The 18,943-nt window shown below is 40.2% G+C and overlaps 1 protein-coding gene across 5 annotated transcripts in view; it reads right to left on the reverse strand.

Annotated features, from left to right (window-relative positions):
- CCNY (cyclin Y) overlaps positions 1-18,943 on the reverse strand; it is a 305,603-nt gene that overhangs the window by 48,790 nt on the left and 237,870 nt on the right. For all 5 annotated transcript variants that reach the window (XM_082739759.1, XM_082739760.1, XM_082739756.1 and 2 more), the window contains one exon: positions 12,394-12,428. In XM_082739759.1, the coding sequence (XP_082595885.1) occupies positions 12,394-12,428 (35 nt within the window). The remainder of the gene's footprint in view (positions 1-12,393; positions 12,429-18,943) is intronic.

Here is an 18,943-nt window from a genome sequence, read left to right on the forward strand (position 1 = left end):
CTCCCAGGGGCATAATGAGGAGGAAATGAGGTCATATTTATAATGTGCTCAGAACATGGCCAGTGCGTGAGAAGCATTACATCAGTCCCTGTTAAATAAGAACATTAAATATGTCCAGAAAAGTGATGGGAATGCTTTTTTGTGCTAATGTCTGTAACATACTAGAAATACACAGAACAAAATACCTAAGACAATGTTTTACTGGAAATGGAAGGGCACAACAGTTTCGTAGGCTGGCTCAGACAGATGGTACCAAGAAGGCCAGTCTTATTACAGTGACATTACAGTAGATACTGTAATGTCAAGCATAAACTGTGTGGAGGGGGAGCAAAGAACAGTCCAATTAGTGAAAAGCCCAATTACGGACTGCAAGGAAATAAATGCTCTAAACTATTATTCAAAATATTTTAAGAAAATGAAAATTTTTATCTTTGTAATGTGTATATTTTACAAATTACAAATAGTGTATCTTTTACAAAGCAATAAATACGTGGCATAAAGCCTTAGAACTGGAGTGAAGATCATCTAGTCCACCTATTAACATAATGTCCACAGTATAAAATAACCTATTATTTACAGCCAGACCCACTAACACACAATTGTTGGACCGTGTATTTAAGAAGATTTTATTGAAGAGTTATCATGTGTCCCAAATAATGAGATCATTCCTTTCTGTGATTCCAATTAGATGTCTGTCAGATACAAAAATATGTAAATATACACTCACATATGCACACAGGCACACAAAATCCAAGTGCAGGACAAAGAAAAATGGGGTACAGGGATAAGACCACCACTGGACCCCAACTATCCCAACCCCCACCTTCCCAGGTCCTCTGTCAGCGCCTCACTCTGAGCTCCCGCAGGCAGCATGCACTGCAAAGAACTGAGAGGCCATGAGGCAGTATCCGCTCACTTTACTCCTTCTTCCTCCCTGCCAAACACCTACACGCACTGCCCTCCTCACCCCCAGTGGAAGACCTACCATTCTCCAGGCCAGGGCTAGTAAATGACTCCACCTCTTCAAATTTTCTAGAAGTTGGCTCACACTCCACATGCAACACCCATTCACAAAGACCCCCCAGCTGCTATTGCAATGAGGGCTTTCCAGCCTGAGCGCTCTCCTAGTGTCCTTCTATCTTTCTGGCTACCTAGTCCCTTTTTGTGGACTCCAATTCTCTCAACTCCCTGGAAGGTGATAGTCTTTTCTTCCCCCTGTACACTCTCTCCCCAGGGGGTCCTCCTGTAGCCCCATTAGTTCAACTTCCTTCTGCTCTCCTTTGAGTCCCAAATCTCTCTTCGTTGGCCCAACCCCTCTTCTGAGTTCTCCACCTAAATGTTCCTCATAGACACCTCAAATGACAAATGAATCTCTTTTTCCATTCAATTATAATGACTTAAAACCAGAAATCCACAAATATTCTTAAATATTTTATCTTTCCTTTGGTCTCCTTGCATTGATTCCACCTCCTAAATACATTTCAAAAGCATTTGCCTCTACATCCCTCCAGCCACTAACTGGTATATATGAATGGCCTCCATCACTTCTCACCCACATTACCATTGAAGCCATCCTGTCTCTAGGCTCATTCCTCTCCAAACCAGTCTTCCTCTGATGTTGTGATCTTTCTACAAAGCAAATCAGATCATGTCCCCTCCCTGCTTAAATAATTCGGAGATTCTCCATTGCAGGGAGGGGACATTTGTTGTCTCTTCATGTCCCCAGGTCACCACTCACTTCTTCCTTCCACATACACTACACTTAGATATAATTAAATGGTGACATGATGACAATAACAACAACAACTTTTATTTAATAGCGATTAAATAAAAGCCAGTAGTATTCTGGATACTTTACATGTGTCCATTTACAGCTCACAAACACCTAGCAAGGCAGGCAGGATTCTCATTTTATAGGTAAGTCAAAGGAGGTCAGAGAAATTAAGTAATGTTTCCAAGGTCAAATGTAAGACACCAGAATTCACATTTGTGAACAAATCTGCCTGACTCCAAAGTCCATGCTTTCCTACCAACACCAGAAAGGAGAGTGCCATGTATTAAGAAGCTGGCAAACAGGCAAACAAGCTTGGCGAACAGCCAAGGGCTCTTGCCATTGGACAGAGAAATAATAATGACACACTCAGGACAAACTGCTGTGAGACAGTGACTGGCAAAACAAAGGGGCCAAAGTCCTAGCTCTCTTGTGGTCCTGCTGGGAACTAATGTGTACGAGATACTCCAGTACAGGTAAAGCGAGAGTATGGCTGGAGTCTGAAAGCCTTGAGTTCAGGATGTAGCTCTGTCACTGATTAGTTATGTAAACTTGGGCAAGGTAGTTAAGTAGGATGATGACACGTCCCGGCTTCCTGGGGGACAGTCCGAGTTTGCCCCTGTTGTCTTGAGTAACCAGTAAGAGTCCTAGTTTGGGCAATAAATTTTAAGGTCACCATATGCTTTACTTCCCCTATCTTCAATGCCTTCATCTGTAAAATAAGCAGAGCTGATCCACCCCTCATCGTTGTGCTGTGAGGGCTATCCCAGGGTAACACGTGGGTGCTGACCACATGGACATGCTCAATGAGTATTATTAAGTCACTTAATAACACTTGGTCTCTGTGTTTTAACTTCCCATTTTCAATGGTTGGACAAGATTGACCTACTATTTCTTAGGGTTTGTTAGGATCTAATAAAAATAAAGCATTAGAAAATATGAGATAATATCATTAGAGGAAAAAAGTTGTAAAAGTTTGGAAACCAAATCAAATCTCCAAAAATGAACATTCCCTTGTTTTTTTAAAACCATGACCTTCATTGAGAAAGCTAGTTTCCCAGAGCACAGAGAAATGAACTTTGCTCTAGTATTCCTTTATTACAATTAACTAAAGGTCTGATGGGTGCAAAATACATGTGGGAAGAACACAGAACAGATGGGAAAAGAGCACTACCACCACCTGAACACTCATGATGTGTAGACAGTCCCAAGACCATGAAGGCAGGGTGTGGTAGTTCCCTCATTAAATGAAGAAAGTATTTTTGTCCAAGTCACACAGCCAATATGGAGTGGACACAAGGACATTCTTGCAACACCTAAGTCCATACAAACCCACTTATCCAAGTGGGCAGAAGCACTTACAGCTGAGAGGAGGGCCACGAGAAAGGAGAACTCTACTAGCATCCTTCCAATACCACGAGAGGCCTCAGAAACACAATGACAAAAGAACAGAACAAACAAAAGGAAGACCCCTCATCTTTGATCTCAAGGTATTGACAAACTAATATTCATGGAAAGAAAAAGGGAGACTGAACAGCTTTTAGCAGGATCAATTTTTTAGAGCAGGGAAAGACTACAAGTTCTCAAAGACTAAAAGGAAAAGCAAACATCCATGGAATTAAGAACAGAAGCAGACAAAATCATTAATTTATGAAGGCAGAAAATAAACCAACATTGGATTTCAAGAATAAAAACTGGGCAAATGCCAGCACTGAGGTCAAATCTTGCTCTACTGTGGGTCATACATGCTGTCGCTACAAAATAATTACATTCACATTGTACTTCAATCCCAGGTCAAAGCTTGGTTTTATTATGGCTCAGTGTACCAACTCTCAATGAGAAGTACCTTTTGTCATTAAATTTCTGGCTGTGAGCAAAATCCAGAAATATAATCTTTTAGGCCCGACACCACCTGAGGTGGAGAGATTTCCCTGATAGCACTGAAGGCATGTGGTGCTGCCCCGGGCCTCGCAGTCCCTCAGGAGGCTTTTGCACAGCAACTGGCATAGGGTGTATTTTTTGCCGCCTGAGTTCCTTCTGCAGCTACAAACGAAACAAGGGGTTCATTTCTGAAATAACATTTTTCTATTACTTCATTTCTTAAATGCAATGGTGTATACAGTCCACACTACATTTTCTGGGGTAGGGTGGGGGTGGGAAATGAGCATATCCCAAAATGCTAGGCGTAAAGTAGGGTGGATGTTTATCCAATGTAGGTCTTAACATTTTTTATTTACAGAAAGACTCAAAAATGGGTTAGACTTGGGGCACCTGAGTGGCTCAGTTGTTAAGTGTCTGCCTTCGGCACAGATCATGATTCCAGGGTCCTGGGATCTAGCCCCGTGTTGGGCTCCCTGCTCAGGGGGAAGCCTGCTTCTCCCTCTCCTGCTTGCCCTGCTGTGTTCCTTTTCTCACTTGCTCTCTATGTCAAATAAATACAAATCTTTAAAAAAGGTTAGACTTGTCTGAGTATATAAGAAATTCAAGCTTCCTTCCCAGTTCATTTGAGTTCACTCTTCTACACAATTAGGAAACTGTTGCAGAAGCTCCAATATGCACAATGCAAATGTTTAAGGGCCCACACATATCCTATCTCCACTGCCATTCATAACTATCCTGCAAGACAATTCTGGGAGGTAAGCAATAGCACTCCTTTTTTTGGGTGACAGACTCAAAGCACTGTACCAAGTCATACAGGAACCAGGCATCACGAAGTGGCACTGTGTCAGAACAATTAGACTTCAGGCCACCTAACTCCTAATAAAGTGTTCTTGCTACACCAACCTGTTCTGAAGCATCGTCTGTTCAAAATTCCTAATGAATGCAGTTATAGTCATACTGGTAAAAATGTTTCTGGTTCCAGAAGGTGATTTCTTCTCTTGGGAAAAGTTTAAAAAATAAAAGAAGGAAGTAAAGAAAAAAAGAGTTGCGATTTGAAGAAAAAAGTAAGAGTTGCAATATATTTTTCATAAAAGGAGAAAACAGTTAAAAACCAAAAGCAAGAAAATTGTTGATCAGAGTTTAAAACTGAAGTCATAGGACTGCAGCCACAATATGAAAAGCCAAAGACCAACTACTCTGAAAAACAGTTCGGCAATTCCTCAAAACGCTAAATATAGAATGGTCATATATCCCAGCAATTCTACTCCAAGGTATATGCCCAAGAGAAATGAAAATACATGTCCACACAAAAACTTGTACAAGAATGTCCACAGCAGCATTATTCCTAATAGCAAAAAGGTGGAAACCACTCAAATGTCCATCAACGGATGAACAGATAGATAAAATATGGCCTAGCCACATGATGGAACAGTATTTGCCATAAAAAGGAACAGATTTCTAACATAAACTAAGTCAATATGGATGCACCCTGAAAACATGCTAAAGAAAGAAGTCTGTCACAAAAGGCTACATAATGTAGGATGAGATTTATATGAAATTTCCAGAAGAGACAAATCTGTAGAGGCAGGAAGCAGAGTAGTGGTTGCCAGGAGCTGAGGGGAGATGAAGAACAGAGAATGGCTGCTAATGAATACAAGGTTTCTTTTTGGGGTAATGAGTACATTCTAAAAATTGACTGTGGTAATGGTTGTACAATTTTATGAATATACTAAAAACCATTAAATTGTATACTTTAACAGGGTGAATTTTGTGATATGTAAATTATATCTCAATAAAGGTTTTTTTAATATATTTTTCATAGAAGGAAAAAATAGTTAAAAACCAAAAGCAAGAAAACACCTGGTGGAATGGACCAGAACTGGAAATTAAAATATCAGCAGAAATGATTTCTAAACATCTCTTTGCTATTTGCTGAATGGGCCAGTGAGAAGCACTGATGTCCAACAGCAAGAAGTACATATGATGTCTAGATCTGGGTTTCTAATGGTCTTGTCACCACAGTGGGGGAAAAAAAAAAATCAGGGCTCCCTGGAGAAATGGCTGATTTCAGGGCTGACCCAAGGAGGTACAAGGTGAGCCTGAAATATCTTAGTGTGCCAAAAAGTAAGAGAGTGCTTTAAAAAAAAAAAAAAAAGCTGGAGCATGCCACAAGAACACAGAGCCAGTTTGAAAAGACTGCCACTAGACAAATCAAGGGAAATGTGAGCATCAAAATAATTAAGGACAGGAATGGCTATAAATCACTGAAAAACCAGAAATCCAGAATTCTACACTAAAGATGGATGGATGGTAGAATGGGTGGATGGGAAGAAAGGGTTCCCCTGAGAGCAAAATGATGACTGCCACATGGGAAGGAAGCAATGGAGCTGGAAAATCAGCATTCTGCAACCAAAATATAAAGACTGGTTCGAGCAAGAATGATCAACAGATGCTAAATCTGGGGTTGGAGATAGGCAACAGGATATCTGTACGGCCCAAAGACTGCTTATTGGTTGGCAGGGGGAAGGCATTAGGTCTGGGTAGAGAATCTGGACAGCACCTGGCAGGGTGATCAAAATCAACATCACCACTGAAGCCAGAAGGATATCGTGTCTCCAGATTTGAAACACTAAGAAGCGCAAGGGAGCATTCCATGAAGAATTCTGGCTGCAAATGCTTTCCTAAGTCCTTCACTCAAATCCAAAATGAGAAGCATTTTGTTTAAAAAACAAAAACAAAAACAAAAACAAAAACTGGGGCACCTAGGTGGCCTAATCAGTTAAGCATCTGACTCCTGGTTTCAGCTCAGGTCATGAACTCATGGGTCAGGTCATGAGACTGAGCCCTGTGTTGGGCTCTAGGCTGAGTGGAGAGTCTGCTGGAAGCTTCCCTCCCTCCAGCCCCTCCTGAAATAAATAAATAAATAAATAAACCTTTAAAAACAAACAAACAAACAAAAAACACCAGGCCCTATATTCTTCAACAATGTCAGTGTTATGGAAGACAAAGAAAGGCTGAGGATCTCTCCAGATTAAAGGACACTGAGAGGGCATACCCACTAAATGCCATGCGCGGATCCTGGATTGAAAGCAGTACCAGAGAAAAACATGCTACACAGGACATTATGAGGCCACTTAACACAGTTGGATTATGGACAGTAATAAGTATAATAACTAATAAAAAGAATTTTGCAAATGTTAAATCCTTGATTTTGATAACAATATGGTAGTTATACAGAGAATAGCCTCGTTCTTAGGAAATACACAGTAGAGTAGTAAGGATGTAAAGGGAATGATGTACTCCCTAACAATTCAGAAGAAAATACACAGGCTAATGATCAGAGGATGGGCAGAAAGTGAAAAAACACTGGCTTAAAAGTGGTAAATCTAGGTAAAGGGTATATAGGAATTTGTTGTACTATTATTATTACAACTTTTTTAAGTCTGAAATTTTTCTAGAAAAAGTTAAATATATACATGTGTAAAAAGTTCCATGTTTATATGACTATACATGTAACACATATAACTTTATGTAACATACATATATATAACAATGTTTATATAAAGTAGAAGAACAGACTGTAACGCAGAGATGCTGGGGTGGGAGCCTCTGCTTAAAGGGTAAGGGGCAAGACAGTCTGCTTCTTAAAGGGCTTTTCTGGCCAACTCCATACTCTCTCAGCCTTCTGTTTTTTCTTTGCTTTCTCTACTCTAGAAACTCCTAAGTGAGGTGATGAAATTAAAAATGAGGTTAAGAGCAAAACGTGAAAAATAAAATGGCAGTAGTAAAGTGGGTGCCTGTCCAGCTTACGGAAGGAACAGCTATGTCCCATCTACCCTTAGTAAATGACAACAAAGGAACTGGGAAGTCACAGACTGAAATCATGTAAGAACAGCTCCTTCCACCCCTACAGGAGTGTCTAAACAATGTGAAAAACAGGCAGCCATGGTCAAGAATTTGTGCTGGCTTCTTCACAGATGAGATCTTAACAGCATATACAAAAGACCAGGGTTTCAAACAGGGCAACCTCCAACCAACATTATTGCCCTGAATTTTCTAGGACAAATCCTAACACTGGTTCAGTGACTCCTTCACTTGCGTGTCTTAACAAGGACAATATAATTCTCAAAATGACCTGTGAAGGCACGAGAGAAGCAGTTTCACCTGTTGGTTATCCTGTATTTGCAGACCCCATCACATTTTACCAGCCACCCTTTATTTGTGCACATAATGAGTGGCCGAATGAAGAAAGGGAAGGGTGGGTGAGGAGGAAATAAGAAAGAAACAGGTGTTTCATAGACATAACCAAGACACTCGAGGACCTGACACCTTGTACCAACTTCTCATCTGTATCAACATTATCAGTGTGCACACCATTATCATTTCTTGATACTCTTAAAAAAAAAACAGATAAAATAACAAAGTGTGCCCCCTCTTTCAATATCCTGTGTCAAGCAGAGTGAGTGTATGAGAACCAGAGTTAAATAAGGTTCCCTTAGTGAACTGTGAAAATCCTATATGCTTGTATTACTACAACTTTCCTATAAATTTGAAATTATTTCAAAATATAGATTGGATCTTTTGATCTTCCTGAACTTTTAAAATTTTACTGAGATTAAAATCTTAGTGAAGCTTTCTTCACACTGTCCAAGCATATTGTATTGATGCTAACATAGCATTTACTCAATAAATTTGTGTCCTATTATGAGCAAATTTCCCAAAGACGCAAAGCAAGTTTTAGAATTTTTAAAATTTCAGTCCCTGGATCAAGCTCATTCGTCATTCTTGGACTTTTATGGCTTAACAGATGGAGACTATAATGGAATAGACACTGTTAGAGAAGGTATCTACTCCTATCCCACTCAACGCTAGATGGCAGAAATCAATTCAGAATTTAACTATTTAAGAAGACCATCAACTCTCTACACAGCAGTATCCCCAAACAAAGCTGAGGAGAATGTATTCCACCCTGATCTTTACAATTATGAAAACACTGTATCCAAAATTAAAATACCAGAAAGACTTTCATCGGTTTTGGTACTGAACTTGGAAAATTAAACAGAATTTATCTATATCCCAAGAGGGAGTAATAGTAGTAACAGTGACATATTTATATGGTGTTAACAGTTAGTTTGCAAATCACCTTCTTTTCCATTATAACATTTGAGTCAGGTAGGCCAGGAATTATGCCCTATATTCTATAAGACAGGAGAACTATGACTTCCAGAGTTTTTCAAGGTCCCCAAATCATGAGGTGCTTGAGAAAATCCTTTTGGCTCTAAGTCCAGCTAACAGTGTGACTACTGCTCAACTGATATGTAATACCCTATAGTTACTTTATTCTTTCACAGTTTCTGGAACTATCACCTATCTCATTATTAAGAAAAATACTGTAATTGTTTTTCATGAGACTAAAATAGTCCAGCCATTCAACTTCTGATACATTTTTTTTTAAGTTTCTCTTTTTTTTAACTTCTTAGAATGATCAATTCACTTAAGGTATGCTGTCACCAAGTGGCAAGAGGATGTCACAGAAAAATTAGGCCGAAGTAAAAGGTGTAAGTTTTCCCTCAGTTTCAAGAGTGATTCTAGACTCCAGACACCTGCAAGGCCACTCACAATTATGAGAGAGATCTTAACATTTTAATTAAAAGAATCATTAAAAAAACTAACCTTAAAGAAAAAGCAAAGCCAAAACTTTAGCAAATGTTGAATAAAGAACACACTTTAAACAAAGCTCTTAACGCAACCCTCTTTTAAAAACCTAATACTAATTACATCTAAAACACAGATAGATGCTGAGTAGAATATTAATCTTTAAAATTCACCCTGACTTAATTACCAAAATACGTAGAGAGGTTTATATTCAAATGGTTTCAAGCTTTAAAGCCTATAATAATTCTTTCAGAAACAGCCTCCTTTTACTTAATCTTTTATGTCTGTCTTGGCTCTTCTGAGTCAGTTAAAGGCCCATCTCTTTTCCAGCCTGGGTGGCCTGGGTGGTGGTCCATTCTCAACTATCTCTTCCCTGCATGATATTCCCACAGTCTCCTCCTGTTACTTGCTAAGGTGTTGCTACCTGGAAGCCAGAAAAGTCTAATTTCCCTCCAACTAGTGGAAGCTATTTCCCCACAGTCATCATTGCCCGGAGTAGAGCTGACCACCCCTGCCGTTCTGAAAATGGCTTACCTACAGCCACTGCTTTCCTTGTTGTTCAGCAGTAGCCTCTTCGTAGATTATCCTAGCAACATGCACTAAGTAGGCTCTTCAGAAACATGAAAGAGAAATTAAAGAAACAGCATCCCTCACAGTAAAACAAATAAAAAATAAAGAGGTTTTATAAGCAAGGGAAAAGAATAACCATCATTCCACAGTTTGACAACCTTTACTTAGGGCCCCTGAATAGGGCCCCTATTCAGAAATGAGTCCTACAAAAGAGCCTATAAAAATTTAATTATAAATGTCATCTCTAACTTTAGATAACTAAGCTTAACAACTTCCAGCTAAATGGCAACTGGCATCATCCTCTGAGAAACATACAGGATGAGAGCTAAGAGGGAGTTCTGGTGCCAGACCACCTGATTCCCAATCCTGGGTCCACTATTAATTTGGCTAACTTCTTTGTGCCTCACTTTCCTCAACCATAAAATGGAAATCATAAATTGTACCTGCCCAGAATGGTTACTAAGTAGGTTCAATCAATTAGAACAGACCCTGGCAGAAACATGGTAAAGTACTCAAGAGACATGGTAAAGTACTCAGTTGCTGCTCCTGATCTGTCTAGTGCTCTAACTTGTAACTCCCCAGTGCCTCAAAACCTGAAAAGCACAGTTGGTTTATTAGCCCAATTGAATCTGCAGTAATTTCGCTCAAATTATATTCCAGTTGGTTGGAATGGCACATTCCAATGGCTCTTCCCAGCACAGCCAGAACCAATATGCTATTTGGCAACAAGGTCTGTTCACGAACTGAAGGGTCATGCTGTTACACAGTCATCTGTTACGGAAGACAGCACGGAGATGTTCTCTATGTAGGAACAAGCACAAAGAGCAGATTTCAACAACTGTCTAATCCATATTCTCAGTCCAAGAGATATGTACTCAGTGTGTGCCAGGACTGTACACAACACAAAGTGCAAGGTTAGGTGGGAAAAATTATACAAGCACTTCTGCACGTTAGCACGAGGAGAGTACATCTCTATCTCATTAAGCACAATCACAACAGCTGGCACGGACAAACTCCTAACCTCCTCTTTCTTCAAAATTCCTTTACTAGAGCTGCAATGAGCAGGAAAGGTAAGCTGTCTGCAGTTTCAGCTCTTCTCTCTTCCTTGCAAGTTCCTCATCAGATGTGCTAATGGGTCAGAAAGTACACGAGAGTATCCCGCAAAGAAATGAAAAGTAAGGATTTATAAAATTAGCTCAAATCACTCAAATTTTTATGTCTAGGTATATACTGTCTTTTAAAATAAGGTGTATGTTTTTCTTGCGACATAAATTTTAATTTCACAGATGCTGTATACAGTGATGCTTCAAAATTTGAGATGGCCAGGGAAGAGGTCACAAATGGTTCAAGAATACAATAAAAACTAAAGAACCCTCTCTCTGGCCCTTCACACACCGTACAGGCATGTATATACTGACTCTGCCTAAGAAGATACTACCTATCTCCTAAGGGCCAAGCATGGAGCCCCTTTGAGAGTATGGGTCCGGCTTCTGAATTTCTTTTCAGTTGCATTTTGTCCAGATTTCCAAAGGGCAGGGAAAGCAATATTATAGCTTTAGGTCTCTTCAACACAGCTTCAGTGCCAAATATTTCAAAATCCACAAATACTTAAAGGCAGACAGTCTAGAAATTCTCAGAAAAACCCCTGTAAGGTCAAATACATCATTCTTCTTTTCAATATGAGAATTTATAGCATACTTATTTTGGTAATTCACCTACTTCATCCTTCCATACCTCACGGAGACAGTTTTCTTTCCTAAATGAAGAGGCATATATTGAGAGGGAGAGCAAAGTGGCAGGTCTCCACACTCCTGAGGCGTGCCAGCTGGGGTGCCATGGGGTGGGGAGGTGTTGGTGGGAGGGCGGACAGAGCAGAGATGGAGCCAGCCAGCTGTCCCCGTTGCTCAAGGAAGAACAGCAAAGTATCTCCAAGAGACACTTTATGCCCAGCCAGCAGGGAATACAGACACTGCTTAGAACAGGCCAAAAGCCTAGAGCTGAATTTTTCAAATTCTTTTAAAACTAAAGTGTTATCAAGTTTATTCTTTTCATGAGCACCCAAAGAACAAAGATCCTCTACTGGACCTATAAATACCAATTAAAGAGAAACAAGAGTGTGTGGAGGCAGATAGCCTCACGGAAACAAGTATGGGTTTATTCAAATAGAAGTGAACTACAAGGAGAAAAACAGTAATTTGGGGGTGGGGAAGGAGAAGGAAAGAATGAGAATTTAAAAGTGGCTTTCATTTGGACCTGTAGTGTGTGCTGTGGTACTGTTCACACACACCTTCCCAAGAACAGGAGCAGTGTGGGTTTTCTGGGAAAAACACTTCGGACAGTGGAAATACCAAGCCACACTTGTCCAATTACAAACCAAACTGAGCATAAGTACATCACAGCATTCTTCACATTCTTCCATGTCTTGACAAAATAAGTGAACCAACTGTACCTACTCCAGACATGGTGATTACATAGTATCATCATTATGGAGAACACAAGGAGACAGCTTCACTTACATGGTTAATGAAGAGACTCTTGCGTTTTTCTCTCACTGTGAAAACAAAAGATGCAACAGAAGTGTTACACACCTGCATGCCAACCCCCTGCAGGACGGGGCCTCTGGCGTCACGGCCCCATCCTTTCACCAACCAATGCCCCCAGATGCTCCATTACCATATTTAAGACTACAGGAGCTGCACAAGTGAGGATATAAACTTGGCAAACAGAGAAAAATACACACCCACTTAAGTACGGCACCCTAACAAAACAACTGCCCCCGCGATTAACGGTGTGTTAACAGCTTTCCAATAACTAAAAAGTACATTACATAGTGATTTCATAGAACTTGTATGCATCCATTAATTTAGAATAATAAGACTATTTATTTCTAACCCCACCTTCCCCACAAAGGGATGGGTGAAATATAAAAATATAACAATATATTAATTTATTGACATTGAAATATAAAAAAATAACAATAACACCTGCAACCTCATGAAGACATAAAGACAGGTAATGTACATCAGAAGTGTTATTCACTGCAGAAACCGATTATGCTCCAGGCTGGGTGCTAATGAATAAAACCAGGCTTCTGCTGTCCAGGAGCCCTTCCAGGGGGGCATCTGCTGTACCTTCTCCCGCTCATGAAGGCTGGTAGGCCTCACAATAAAAAATACTGCCCTGTCTACGATTTCTCCTACTACTGTCTGCATCACGGCTCAGCCTCTCCCACACCATGTGTCCCAAAACAGGTGTCCTTAGCCCCAAAGACGTAGGAGAGTGACAGGGAACCCAGAGCATTATTGAAATACCCTAATATCATTGAGTTTTGCCTCTTTTTTCCTGAACACTCATTTATGAGGGTACATACTAGTCAGCTGACACGTTTATCGAGTAGAAGATATGAAGAATAGGTTTCCTTCAAGGTGATGACATCCTCGGTCCCGGGAATCACTAATGCTACCTCAGGGTATCCTAAACATACAAACGCATAAAAATCGAGCTCATCTGAGGAGGACTTCTTTTCTCTGCAGTCCATGACCCAAGGCAGATTCAATAGTTTTCAAAAGCCCTCCAGCTGATCTGACTGAGGGGCTAGGGAAACCGTTTTCCTAAGTTTATGTTCTGTTCTTCAATTCACAAGGAAACATTTTGCTTTTCCTTAGAAAAGTTGTATCATCTCTGGAATGAAAGCTGCCCCTCTTGCTATCTCAGAGATGGTTGAGGTACAAAGCAAAAACCAGCCTGAGGATACTGCTGAGAGACGGTGCCTCGACCTGGTCATCAGATGGATTCAGCTGCAAGTCACATGCACTGCACACAGACTGGGGGGCTGCTTCGCCACACTGGAGGCCAGACCAGCACCCAGCACCCAGACCAAGGCACATAAAACAGCAGCATACTGTGTCTGCTGTTCACACTGTGGAGGCTGCAAGATTTCTTTTGACGTAATTCCAAATAAGCATCATCCACATGTGAACCACAACAAAGAAAAATGAGGGTCTGGCAGAAGCACTGGGTTTGAACTTCCTGGCATACGTAGTTTGTGTGCACGTATTCTGTGCATGTGTGTGTGCACATGTGCATCTTTTCCTTAAATTAATTCAATACTGAATTATCATGCATCTATTCAAGGTTGCTCGACCACATGGGGGTACGATGACATTTCCATGCTGGTTTCCCATTGCCTGAAGGGATCTGGAAACACTTTATACACAGGCAGCAGACCTCACAGGATTTCTAGCAAATTCTAGAACATCCCAGAAATAGGTTTGTGCAGAGGCTCCCAATTATGGGAACTGCCTCCAAGGTCACCTTAATGCCCCATATCACCCAACCTCCAACAGATAAAATATATCCATGCCTCAAAGAATATATATATGGGTACTACCAAAAAATTAAACATTATTCAAAACTAGAAGGAGAGGATTGAAAATCAGAGTCTTCAATAGTATGGACTGAAAGTTTTAATAAGAAAGTTTATAATAAAAAAATAAAAACAAACCACCCTAAACAAGTATACTATGCTTGTACCTCTCCTACAAAACTAAGTCTCAGGGAAAAATCAGGCCATTTCCATGAAGCCCACTGGTTCCAATTAAAGAGTAAAAAACAAAATGCCCTAAGACATTATAAAATACCTAAGGATAAGGTATCCAAATCTATTTCAGAATATCTTGGGCACTCACTGTTTTTATACAGTGAGTACCTCTACCTTATCCTATTTCACTTAGATCAACTGAGTCTGCTGATTCTAATCTGAAATCTGGGTTCATGGGATTATTTTGTATTCTTTATTATTGTGTAATGACACTCCTAAGCAAGCCTTTGTCTACATAGTATCTGAAAGGCCTTTCCACACACACATCCCTATGACTGACTTCCTTGTGGAGTGTCTCCTGAATCCCCAAACCAACTGCCAGTCCTGACACAAACAAAACCAATTCCCAACATCCATGCTTATACAGGTGACCCTGACCGTAACTGCCTGGATCCAAGTAGATACCCATTCCTAACCAGGTGAATTCTCTCTCTTAGGAATCTGGAGATGCTAGTTCCTCATTGCTAGCACCTCATCTGAAGATACGGGGTGGGTGGGATGAAGTGCATCTCCTTCTCTGCAGAAAACAGTTAACACAGGTCTGACTGCCATCCCTGAAATGGCCTGTTTGCAAGGGAGGCCCTAAGCTGATGTCTAGGAATATAGATTTGGGGAGGGTTCCTACCATTCCCTAACCAATAAAAGTGGCTCACTGTACTTAAATTGTGCAAACAATACAAGTTTATGCTAAACACCTGCTTCCCTCCTGGGAATCTAATTTTGGCACACATTGGCAGAGGCTGCCTACTTAACCAATCCTCAGTGAAAATCCTGGGCTCTGGGTCTCTAAGGAGCTTCCCTGGCTGGCACATATCACGGACTGTTGCTGGGGAAACTTAGTGCATCCTGCATGATTCTAACTGGAGAAGACTCTTGGAAGCCTGTGCCTGGTTTCCTCTGGACTTCACCCATGCACCTTTTCATCGTACTGATTTTGCTTTGTATGTATTCTTTGTAATAAGCCACAGCCATCAATACGACTATATTTTGAGGGCTATCGCTCCTCCTGCTTAGTCATCACCCCCGGGCAGGGGAGGGAGGCTATCTTGAGGATCTCCAACGAAGCTGCCAAGCAGAGAAGAATGGAGGGCAGGATGGTGAGGAGGAGAAGGCAGGTGCTTCCTTATTCCTAATGGCTTTTAGTCCTTACTTCCAATAACTTAATAATGTTTCTCAGATATCCTGGTGTCCTTACAACTAATTATTCCTTTTCCCCTAAGCTAGTAGGAACCAAGACTAAGACAGTTCCAGAGGAGAAAAAAAGTAGGTAGAATCTCTTACACTAATACCAAAAAAGATGAATTATATTGCTTAAATCTAAATCTGTCTTTAAAATAAATTTGAAACTACTGAGGCCATTAGTCAGCTCTGAAATTCAAATGGCTTTTAACCGTTTTGTTATATGTAATAGAATAAGCAATATACCAATTCATTTCTGATACTAGTTTAATCATTTTTAAACCTGGATATTTTGTGTTCTAATAACATATCAATCAAATTTCTCTGGAGTTTTCAGAGCTTCTAATATTAATTGAGTGACTAATAGGTTTTGCTTTGTTGGGAAAACAGACAATAAGCTGATGTGGATCATACATCTCACTCTCCTGGAAAAGGAATAAGAGCTCTCTCTCCTTGGGATCCCATTCCTGATGGTTTGGTAAAAGAATTTTTAATTAGCTATTGAAATAACTCCATAATGACTGAAACAGAGAATGTATTTAAGGCTTTAAAAATAAGCCATCTAAAATGAACAAAAAAACACTACTGTTAATATTAAGTCTTCTCCAGATAAAATGAGAAAATGGCAGTGTTCGCCATCTGAGGAAACCAAAATTTCACTTAGGTTGCCACATGACATCCCCTTATCACAATGTCATAGAAGCAAAATTTCTTTACTTTTTAAAAATACAACTATCTAAAAAAACAACAACAAAATCAAGCAACCTGCCTAATTACTGAGGATTTGTTAACAATCTAAATGCAATTACAGCTAACCTCTTTTACAGACAGGCATTTAAAAAATTATCTTGGTTTCCCCTGTTCTGTCTCTAAAATAGACCTTCCAATGACTGGCATCAGCCACTATCTGACACAAAATGAGAGGACTAAATAAGTCCTAAAACAGGCAATCCAACATCCTTCCTTTGAAAATGAGGAAGCAGGGGTGCCTGGGTGGTTCAATAGGTTAAAGCCTCTGCCTTCAGCTCAGGTCATGATGCCAGGGTCCTGGGATCCAGCCCTGAATCAGCAGGGAGCCTGCTTCCTCCTCTCTCTGCCTGCCTCTCTGCATACTTGTGATCTCTGTCTGTCAAATAAATAAATAAAATCTTTTTTTAAAAAAATGTTAAAATGAGGAAGTAGCCCATGTAGTCCCAGGCAAGGAGTGACCAGAATGGGGAAGACTGGGGATGGCTTGCCAGGTTTTCCAGACTCCATCCTCTGCTCTAGCCTCCCTCCAAGGGCAGTGTGGCCGCTGCCTGGAACCTGCATGAGAAGAATTCCATCTGACAACAGATAATTAGGATCCAGTATGAACAGAGCTTAGCTGCTCCACAAAGAAAACCTACTTAGCTTATTAATTACTCTGGATATGAAGGACTGGCAGGCCATTCAAGTAGGAGGCCTTGACAATAACATAAAGAATTCTAGACTTGGTTTTGAGGTGTAAAGGTGATTGTTGGGATAGCAGAGTCAACCGGGACCACTGAAGTCTGGTTCAAAAGAAGACGTGTTCTTTCCCTTTCCTTTTTCTGGTGTGTGAACACCATACAGCTTTAGACAATCAAAGGATTATATTAATTTTTCTTATGTTTGAGATTACCACACAATTTCCACAGTTTTCAATAATTCAGTGAATTTAATTATTCAGTGAATTCAAAACACAACCATTGAGTCCCATTAGGGAACACAGCTCGGAGACAAATGCAAAAATATTCTAAGGTCCCAGCCTGTCTAAGCTCACAGCTTCACAGGGCTGTAAGTCATGACCACCAGTGACCGGGACACAGGTTTGTACAGTATAGGAACACATTCACCCCACACCTAAGGGGCCCCGTATGAGGTATCCTGATGAGGTCACTACCCCACGAGGCACCTCTCCTGCACTGTAGGAGGGCAGCTTCTCCCAAGAACTCTGGCCCACAATGAATTATCCTGGACCTGCATTTATTTCTAAATCTGGGCACAGAGGAAGGGGATATTCTGAACATTCAAAGTGAAATCTAACTAAGCAAAGCAGATGAAACAAAAATGAAAAGATAAGAAAAGTTGCAAAGACGTCTAGGGGAGATCAGTCGTGGAGAGCAGCAGATTCCAGAGAACAGAACAGGTGGCAGAAGTAAGTACAGGCATATGGAGAAAACCATTCAAAGATCAAGTGTCCATCTACTAAACTGCCAACTAACTTTAGATGTTTTCTGTTCACCTTGGAGAACACCAAGAGTCAAAATATTTATGCAGAAGCACAGAAACCTCAATAAATTGGATTCTTTGAGAACTTCACTGATTGTAAGAGAAATGCATGCTTACTATAAAAAACACTGGAAAATACTGAGCAGTCTAAGGAAAAAGATACAAATAAAATTTACATTAGGAAAATACAGAGAAACATAAAGAAAAATGATATAATTCAACAACCCAGAGATAACTATTTTAGTGTATATCCTTTCAAAGGGAGTCTTTCCCTACACATATGTACACAGATGTGTTATATGCCCTTTTGCATTTTAATATATTAAGATATAAACATGCAAATATACATGTGCACATATACAAGCATAAAGAGAAATGCTACCCACTCTTCTGTTGTTATGTTAGCAGTGTCATTGGTTGTACAACGATTCTTTAACACAAAGGGTATTAATCCTTTGTCATATGTACTACAGTATTATTCCCACTTGATAGATTAATTTTTAGGATGCATTTTGACATAAGTTTTCATTTTTGGGCAATTTTTCCTATTGGTCCTATAAGCATACATGCCCCCTTCCCCATTCTGAGATTAGTATTCACTCATATTGTTTCTAGATATTTATAATTATATTCACCACAGTTAACCTATGACTAGCCAACCCATCAGAAATCCATTTTGGCACATGGTGGCAAAGTTATCATTTGATTCTTTTAAAGGTGATATTCAAAATGCTCTCTATACTTTTATAAAGGACTGCTATCAAATGTTGGTTGCTACCATTTCAGATCTGACCTATTTCTGGTTTGCTTCCAAGATGTGTGGAAGCAACTCTTAAATGAGAGGGTTTCTCTCTCAAGAAACATGGACAGAAGACGATGGGTCTGGGCACAGCAGAGCCCAGAGACTATCCTTTCCTCTTTCACTGGTAGTCGTCATATCTACCCCCGTCAGACCCAGGGTTCAGTGTAAAGTGCTGCAGTCGGCATGAAGAAGGACCCATACCTAAGAGACCGAGGTCAGGGAAGAGCCTCAATCCAAGAAAGCAAATGAGTAC

The sequence above is a fragment of the Mustela nivalis genome, assembly GCF_964662115.1.
Source record: "Mustela nivalis genome assembly, chromosome: 7".
Classification (NCBI taxonomy): domain Eukaryota; kingdom Metazoa; phylum Chordata; class Mammalia; order Carnivora; family Mustelidae; genus Mustela; species Mustela nivalis.